Source organism: Gossypium raimondii, chromosome 1 (genome assembly GCF_025698545.1).
Source record: "Gossypium raimondii isolate GPD5lz chromosome 1, ASM2569854v1, whole genome shotgun sequence".
Lineage (NCBI taxonomy): Eukaryota > Viridiplantae > Streptophyta > Magnoliopsida > Malvales > Malvaceae > Gossypium > Gossypium raimondii.
Genome location: NC_068565.1, coordinates 33,662,730 through 33,672,146, shown reverse-complemented (window position 1 = coordinate 33,672,146; position 9,417 = coordinate 33,662,730). Strand labels below are relative to the sequence as shown.

At 30.7% G+C, this 9,417-nt stretch overlaps 1 protein-coding gene across 1 annotated transcript; it reads left to right on the top strand.

Moving 5' to 3' along the window:
- Window positions 1-6,273: 6,273 nt before the first annotated feature.
- LOC105785645 (signal peptide peptidase 1-like) lies at window positions 6,274-8,741 on the top strand. The gene is made up of 4 exons (XM_012611760.2): window positions 6,274-6,733; window positions 7,146-7,239; window positions 8,144-8,259; window positions 8,354-8,741. The coding sequence occupies exons 2-4, from the start codon at window positions 7,200-7,202 to the stop codon at window positions 8,546-8,548; spliced, it is 351 nt and encodes a 116-aa protein (XP_012467214.1). The 5' UTR covers window positions 6,274-6,733; window positions 7,146-7,199; the 3' UTR covers window positions 8,549-8,741.
- The last annotated feature ends 676 nt before the right edge of the window (window positions 8,742-9,417 follow it).

Here is a 9,417-nt window from a genome sequence, read left to right as displayed (position 1 = left end):
ACAATTTAGGATTTTTCTATTACATTTTCGATATTTAGGCCTTAGGATTAAATATTAGTAAAATAACTATTTTTAACACATTTTATATGTGTTGTGACCCAATAGGCCAACACAGGCCTTAAATAGTACTAATATGTTTAATCGAGTGTGTAGGATGAAGAATTAAAGGCCCAATTGACATGGAAGCAAGGGACGAGTGATACACAAGCCTCCCAGGATGTCAAAGCAAGAAACGAACAACACAAGGAATAATTTTCATGTCGTGTCACACCATAGACATTGTGTGGCACGACATAGGTCGACGTGATGCCCAAGAATATCTAGGCTATTTTTCTCTGCGCAATCAACTTTATATGAAGACATAGGTCGTATTGAAGACCTAATTTGGGTTCCCAACACTTCTATAAATAATAAATTATGGGTTTGATGTAACTAAGTCATCCTAGACACACTCAAAACCCTTAGTAGTTTAGGAGTAAGAGTAGATTAGTTTTCTTTCAACTTTACATAAACTAGATGTTTGTTCCCTTGGAATCAGTTTCGATCCAAGAGTTTATTTATTTTATTGAGGTATTGTTTTTATTTTCTCTTGTGCATTCCATCTATTTCTCTATTCCAATCAAGCAATTTGGTACTCTGTTCTCCATTTGATATCAATCCATGATTATTCAAATGTCGTTTCTCTTCCGAATTGGTTGTGTTCTTCACATGATTTATTCAATTGGAGTTGAGATTATGAATAACATGAGTGGCTAAACCCCTGAGGGGAGATTAATGAGTGGATGGGGATGTGATTAACGAAAGATTTAGGGTTTCCCGATAGGGGTTAGTTGGTATAGGTTACGTGTTCTTAAAGCACTAGGATTGGCAACCCTATGAAGTTATCATAGGCTAGACGAGGTTGGGAGTTAAGTTGAATTGAGTAAATCATAATTTATCCTGGTTGAGAAAGTGAGGTCGAGAGATAAGCGAGTATCAACCAATCGATTAGTTAATTAGAGGCCAAGAGGTAATAATTAGTTAACCGGTAACTAATCTAGCCTAAAACCCTAATCTGAAGTATATTACAAACCCTAAAGAGAGTTAATCTTCTTGATTGGTTTATTGATTTTAGTCGATTATTTTTTTTCTTTCTTGTTTATTTGTTTAGTTATTTAATTTCTCTCAATTATCTATTTTATGATTTATCGTAATATATGAATTAATTACTACTATTTAGACTTATTATTATAGAATTGTTTTTGCAGATTTATTCCATCCTCCCTTGGGTTCAATCCTCGAAATATATCCAAGTATTTTGTTTTACTAAACTATACTACAATTTGACTTGTGCACTTGAGGACAACGCTGTTCTAAATTCTTAAGTATTCTTGGTGTTATATTTTACAATAAACGATAACTCATTTATAGGTGGTTAATCGACTCATTAGTACCTGCCACTATGAACAACTTGTTGGAAAAATCGTTTATGAAAAAGTGTTTGTTATATAGAGGAAGTTTAATTTTTTTGTTCATAAAATTTAACCTCTGTTGTGTTATTTATTGTAACACGCCAAACCCAACCCTATAAGAGAATCCAAGTACAGTGTGTCACTACTTAAAATCAAACTAACTTTAAAACATTTTGGTCAAAGCTTTATATATTTCTTACAAAGTTATAAATAAAAACATATATTAACTGTTAAATTATCAATGCTTGAATGAAAACATCAAAAATTTGAAAAATAATGTACAAGACATATGACATATAAGTTCAATATAATAACTTCATTAAAAAATGTATCAATTTAAAACCAAGCATTAATACTTCATTGAAATCTCATAAAACTAGAGTCTTATCAAAACAGAAGTTTTTAGTACAATTTATTTCCAAATACACTTATGTGCCACCCCCATGAGTCATGTATGATACGAAACAAAGCAGTCAGCTCACAATAGTAGTAGCACTCTGGCGTAGTCCTTCTAACAAAGCCTTCCTTCAGTTAGCAAGCTTAAGAAGGAAAAGGTAACAAAGTAAGTTCATACGAACTTAGAGAGTTCCAAAGAGAAATCATACATAACATTACTGATAGTACATCTGAAACTTTTTGAAAGATTTACACAAATTCACATAATACGCCAACTATACGCCATCTCAACACAATTCAGAAAAATCCATTCTCATGACAGCCACATACCTAGAGTTCGGAATCAAATTAATTAGGGTCAAGTGGTAATACCCTAAAGTTAAATGGTTTTAGAAAATAAGGTATCAGGACCTCGTTTCTATAAACCAAGCCGTAAATATTTTTACAAATATTTACGAAATGCTATTAAGGTTGTATTACAGTTTCGTTAAGAAATTTCAACGTTTAGATAGTTAATTAAGGGAAAAAGACCGAATCGTAAAGGATGCAAAAGTTAATCGCTATAGTTTTAAAATGAAAAAGGGACCAAAATGGTAATTAAACCATGGTAAAAGATTCCAAGCAGTGGTGACATGATTAAATCCACTAACTTTTGAATTATTTGATCTTTCAGTCCTAATTAGTTTAGGATTAAATTGTAAATAAGTTTATTTAGTTAGAATTTAATTTAATTAATGGACCAATTGTACAATTAAACCTTCCTTACATGGTAATTATGCCATATATTTATGTGGTGGACAATTATGGAGGTGTGTTAGTGATATTCTAAGTGTATTTTAAAGGTTAATGTTGTAAATTAGTAATTATGTTAATGAAAGTTAAAAGATAATAAAATGTAAAAAGCATTCATCTTCTTTACTAATACAAGAGAACCGAAAACACCATTTTTAAAGGAGAAACAATTTTGGCCACCTAGGGTTGTTCCATTTAATATGTAAACTTTGCCCGTTTCCAATAATTTTTATGTTTTTGAGATCATTGCAACTAGGTTCAGCTATCCCGTACCTTCTTTTTTGAAATTGTTAAAGATTTTGAATGTTACCATTGACGAGTCTTCATGATTTTAGATGTTAAATGATGAATTTGAAGTATTAGTTGTTATTTATAAGTATTTTGATAAGTGATTTTTGATGAATTTAAGGATTAGGGATTAAATTATTGAAATAGTAAAAATGCAAGGACTTGATGTGAAATTTTTATAAATATGGGCTGTATTGGAAGCTATGAACATTTGGTTAGCATTTGTTTGCAATAAAAATGGTTAATTTGCATGTTTTAGGCTCAGGGACTAAATTGAATAAAAGTGCAATGTTGAGGGCAATTGTGTAAAAATTTCAAAAAGAACTAAATTGCATAAAAGGAATTATTTTTCTGTCAAAATTAATGAATTTAATGAAATTATTAATTTAGATCAACAATGAGTGGAAAAAATTGAGAAGAAGGGAAAGTTACCAAATAGCCCCTATACTTTGACATTTCTGCAATTTAACCAGGTAAGTTCGTGTGAACTATAATCACTTAAATGTTGATTAAATTTAATATTTATTGTGTTGTTATAATGTAATTGAATCAATATATATGTTATGTCTTATTATGCAATTTATCATATAAAGAAATAATAGAAATCCAATGACGTTTCGACGACTATCAAGCCCCATTTGAACCTTAGAAACATATAGGATACAAATGACATCTCATTACGGTTACCATGTTTCGGGTGTTGGTCTTGAATGTTTTACTGATGGTTGAGTTTCGACATTTGTTACAGATACCACTACATCAAAACAAGCTTTTAGCGGCGTTTATAGCGGCATTTGGACAAAAAACGCCACTAAAAATCAAGCATTAGCGGCGCTTCTATAAAAACACCGCTAAAGGTCGAGCATTAGCGGCGCTTTTTGGAAAACGCCGCTAAAAATAAGCATTAGCGGCGTTTTTTTAAAAGCGCCGCAAAAAGCCTAAGCCCAACGACACCGTTTTCTGAGTTTTTGGGGCATTTAGCGGCATTTTTGAAAAAGCGCCGCTAATGCTCGGGCCTTTAGCGGTGATTTTGAAAAAGCGCTGTTAATGCTCGGGCCTTTAGCGGCGTTTTTGAAAAAGTGCCGCTAATGCTTGGGCCTTTAGCGGCGTTTTTGAAAAAGCGCCACTAATGCTCGTGCCTTTAGCGGCGTTTTTGAATAAGAGCCGCTAATTCTTGGGCCTTTAGCAGCGTTTTTGAATAAGCGCCGCTAATGCTCGGGCCTTTAGCAGCGTTTTTGAATAAGCGCCGCTAATGATCAGGCCTTTAGCTGCGTTTTTGAAAGAGCGCCGCTAATAATAATAAAATCTAAATCCATTTCAATTATCTCATTCTTTGATATATTCTCAAGTAATGTTTCAATTATATATTTTTTATTATAAGTTGAAAAAATTGATATTTCGTTGTATTTATTATATATTGGTCAAATTTACATTTAAATGATAACAAATAATATTGTTTAATACAAAATGTTTTTATTAAAGAGAAGTCGTCCTAACTCCTAACTATTTATTATTATTTTTCAATCACAGTTTATTTAAACTACTTTACTAGAAAAATATATTAAATTATGAGTAAAATAAAATATCATAAAACTTAAATTGTTGTGTTGTAAAGAATAAAAATAGAATAAATTTTATAAGAATAATAAATTTTGATAGTTCGATTAAATAAATCAAAGAAAGTAATATAAAACACCAAATATCGTGATAAATAATATTATATATTGATAATTTTATTACCAAAAATAATTTTATATTTAGTTAATCAAACATGAACACAACAATGACCTAATTAAATATTATAAATATTGAAATTCGAATAAAATTTATTAAATATTGAATTTTAGAAAATAATTGGACGATTTGCTCCCGAAAAGAAAAAGCTGCTTGTTTTTTCTTGATAACAAAAAGTGTTAGCTGGATCTCGAGTCTAGAGCCGAATGTTTATGAGATTAGGGATTCTGATTTAATGGTTGTGATTTAAGGTTTATGGGTTAAGGGTTAGAGGTTAAGATCAGTTAGGGATTTAGGGTTTATGGATTCGGTGTTAGGTTATGGTTTAGATTAATTAGTGTGGTTTAATTTATATATTAAATAATGTTTAGGGGTTATGGATTCAGGGTCGGGTTAGGGTTTAAGGATTAGGGATTTAGGGTCGAGTTAGGGTTTAGGATTTAGATTAATTAGTGTTTTATAATTTATATATTAAATAAGGTTTAAGGGTTAGTGGTTAGGGGTTTGGGGTTAAGAGTTAGTGATTTAGGATTTAGAGATTCGGGGTCAGGTTAGGGTTTAAGGTTTAGATTAATTAGTATTTTTTAATTTTTATACTAAATAAGTTCTTATATAATTGTAAAAGTTATAATAATAAATTGTAAAGATTATTAATTTAAAATTGATATGCAATATACAATAATTGAATATAAAAAATTATAAAATATGCAAGCTTTGGCGGCGTTTATAGCAAAAACGCCGCTAATATGTATTAGAATTTTTCAAAACGGTGTCGTTTCATTACAAGAGTTTAATTTATTAGTGGCGTTTCTTCTGGAAACACCGGAAAAGGTAACATTAGCGGTGTTTATGACTAAAAAATATTTAATCTAAACCATTTGATATATTTAAATATTAGATTTAAAAAAATTAATAAAAAAATGTAACAAATTGATACAGATAGGTAACTATCTATTTTGGATATATAGGACCAAATTATAACAAATAAAAATAAAATACAAAAACTAAAATCATTCCACATCGAACATCTAGCAAAATAATTATATTTTAGCTAGGAAGAAATATCTCTAATAAAATGGAGATTAGATCGAAATGAATAATATAAAATCATGATTAATGCCTCAATCTTTAATAGAAATTTGATATGTGAGAGATTAATTGCTTACATTGGATAATTCTAACTTAATAATTAATTACGACCATTTAATCATTTTTTCTTATTAAATATATCGATATTTATTTTGAGAGTACTTGATTTTTTTATAAAAATTTAATTTATAAAAAATAATAAATGTTTTATAAAATCACTTAACTAATAATTTTAACAAACAAAATAAAAGATTTTTAGCATAGCAAAACAGTGTCGTTTTATTCCAAATGAATAGTTTTTTATGCATTTTATGAAAAACGCATAAAAGGTAGCAATAATAGCGTTCTTTTAAAAACGCCACAAAAATAATTTTATTTTAAAATAGCCCATTTTATATAACAAAACAGTGTCGTTTTATTCCAAATAAAATAATTTTTTGCGGCGTTTTTATAAAAAACGCCACAAAATAAAATTTACTTTAAAAAAAATAGCGCCATTTTCTAAAATTCCTCCCCCCTCCCCCCGAAATCCCCAACTTTCCCCCCTAAAATCCCTAATTTCCCACATCCAAGAAAGAAACCCAGAAGCTTATTCAACTCTGTGTTTCTTCCCAAGTGAAGCCAAACCCATCTTTGATTCTGTTTGCAATAAGAGCCAGGCGTAGCGGAACACTAAATCTCCCAACCATTCTCAAATCCTTCTCTAAATCCTCTTCTAAGATTTGAAAGTCTAAATAATCTACTTCACTCTTCACTTTGGCTTTATGTTGCTCCATAAAACTTTCTACGCACTCATCATCAACCTGCAGTTTAAGTCATGGAGATGCACATCAATTCTAAAGTCCAAACCCACTAAGAAGAAGCATGAAAAGAGATTTGAACAAAACCTTTCCATGTTTTGAAGCAGAAGATATATTTGCGTCTCCTTCTTCTTTGTGTTCGAATTGGCTGCCTTCATCTGTTTTTTGGGTTGTTCTGTCACTGTAAGCTTTTCATATTATTCTCTCATTCTCCTTCTCTGTTCTGCTTCCAATTTTGCTTTCTTTTCTTTATGATTTAGATTTTCTTCCGTCGTTCTTCTATTATCTGCCGCAGCGCAGCCAGATCTCACCATATCTATTGTTGCCAAAAATAAATCATAACACAAATTTAAAAACAAAAACAGCCAGATTGAACACCATTTTACCAACCCAGTTTCAATCACCAGTTTAAACAAAAAAGCAACCAACCAAGCCATGATTGATTCATAACAAACTAAGAAAAAAATTATTAATCAGTGAAGCAGAAATCATAAATAATGAATTAGCTACTTTTGTAAGAATATAATTACCTAGTAGTACTGCAAATTAATAATTATTGATTGATTTTATTATAATTTTTTCCTTCTTGTTGTAGGTAGAAAGAGGGTCGATTCTTCGTTGCTGTTATATTTAAAAATAAACGACGACGATGAAGAACACTGAAAGACTCGCCAATTTGGCTTTAGCAGGTTTGCCTTTTTTTTGATGTACTCTTGATTAATTTTAGTTTATTATTTACATTTTGGGTTTGCATTTGAAAGAATTCTTGTCTTTTTAGGATAATTTCTGCTCAGTTTATTCAGTTGTTTAATTTAGTTTTGTACTAGCTGGGAGGATTTAGTTAGTTAATGTATCTTCTGGTTCTAGTTGCAAAGAAAATATGAGAACTGATAGGAAAGAATGATCTGAGGGTGAAATTTGGGAATGTGTAAGGGTAGGACGGGGTAGCTTTGTTATTTGGCATGAATGATAGTTGGTTTATTTATAAAGTTATGCATTATATGTGGAGAATTTAAAGGGATTACATTTCGTTTCACCCAAATCTTTGCAATTCTAAAAAAAGGAAAAGAAAAACTTTAAAAAGAACTAAAATCTTATGTTCTGTTTGATTACTGCCTTGGACACAAAATCTGTTTTTTTTTAATAATTAGTAAACAAAATTGTTGTGTTTGATTTTATAATGAAACAATCATGTTATAACTTGTGTTACATTTTATCATCTGCTTTTTTTAATCAAATAGAATTTTTTTTCTTTACACTTTCATTTCTTTTTAGCAACTTTTTTTGAACCAAAAACTAATAGGAAAAAGCAGCAATCAGTGAATGCACTTTGCGTTGCATATCCCCACCTTTCTCAGTTCAGATGCATTGTTACGTATCTTTGAATATATTAATTTTAGACCTCATGAATCTTGCTTAATATACTTGTGAATGAATACATACTTGGCGTATGGCTATTTTTTTAGAGAATATATGGAACTAAGGATGCTCTTATTATGAATCACTGTTAGATGTGAGATCTCTAAGGTACCACTTGTGCGCTTAAGAAACTGGACTCTTTCTAATGTAGCATCCTTGATTTGCTAAATGCAGGGTTGACATTGGCACCACTTGTCGTGAAGGTAGATCCTAATTTGAATGTTATTTTGACTGCATGCCTTGCAGTATATGTGGGCTACTATCGTTCTGTCAAGCCAACTCCCCCATCAGTGAGTATGATAGCATTTAAATTAACTCTTCGCCTTCTTGTTTGTCATTCAATTCTGTAGATTAAAATTGGCTGACAAATTGTCTGTCATACAGGAGACAATGTCTAAGGAGCATGCTATGCGTTTTCCATTTGTTGGGAGTGCAATGTTGTTATCACTTTTCTTGCTGTTCAAGTTCTTATCAAAAGACTTGGTTAAAATTGTTCTTGGTACTCTGAAGATATTTATGGAAAAGTACCCTATGATTCTATTGTATTTATATTGCATGGCTGCACCATGTATTTCTTAACTAGTTTGATAAATTTTTATGTGTGGTGTTTAACTTTTCACATCGTTCTGTGTTTTAATTTTTCAAATGTATTATTTATTTTAGTTTTGATTCTAAATTTTATTTTTACTTTAATATTTATGACAACTTGAGTTCTAACTTTTGGATTTTCATTGTGTTATTAATTTATTATTTTAAATTCTAAAATTAAATTCATTAATTTTTATATTTAGTTTTAAAGTTAAAATTTTCATAGAAAATTTAATTTAAATAATATTTTTTTATTTATCCTTAAAAAGTATATTTAAAGTTCAAATTTAAAAAATAAAACATAATATAATATTTATCATAAAAATAAATATTATTTGATTAAAATAATTTTTTTAAAGGTTATATTTTTAGCGGCGTTTTTGTGAGAAGCGCCGCTAAAGGTTTGTTCTTTAGCGGCGTTTGTGATAAAAGCGCCGCTAAAAGTTCATAATCTTTAGCAGCGTTTGTGGAAAAAGTGTCGGTAAAGGTCATAGTCTTTAGCGGCGTTTGTGGGAAAAGCGCCGCTAAAGGTCAAGGTCTATAGCGACATTCTTGGGAAAAGCGCCGCTAAAGGTCTTGGTCTTTAGCGGCGTTTGTGTGTAAAGCGCCGCTAAAGGTCTTGGTTTTTAGCGGCGTTTGTGGGTAAAGCGAATCTAAAGGTCTTGTTCTTTAGCGACGTTTGTGGGAAAAGCGCTGCTAAAGGTCTTGGTCTTTAGTGGCGTTCTTTTCTAAAAACGCAGCTAAAGTTAGCGAAGCGTTCTTTAACGGCGTTTTTTCCGGCGCTTCTCAATGCGCCGCAAATACTTTTAGCGGCGCTTAAAGGCCTAAAAAAGCACTGCTAAAAGCCTATTTTGGTGTAG

Excerpts from the sequence above, each read along its gene's own strand:
- LOC105785645 (XM_012611760.2), top strand. The coding sequence starts at position 7,200 with ATGAAGAACACTGAAAGACTCGCCAATTTGGCTTTAGCAG. Across the intron at positions 7,240-8,143 it reads CGCCAATTTGGCTTTAGCAG|GGTTGACATTGGCACCACTT; the intron begins GTTTGCCTTTTT and ends TGCTAAATGCAG. Across the intron at positions 8,260-8,353 it reads TCAAGCCAACTCCCCCATCA|GAGACAATGTCTAAGGAGCA; the intron begins GTGAGTATGATA and ends TCTGTCATACAG.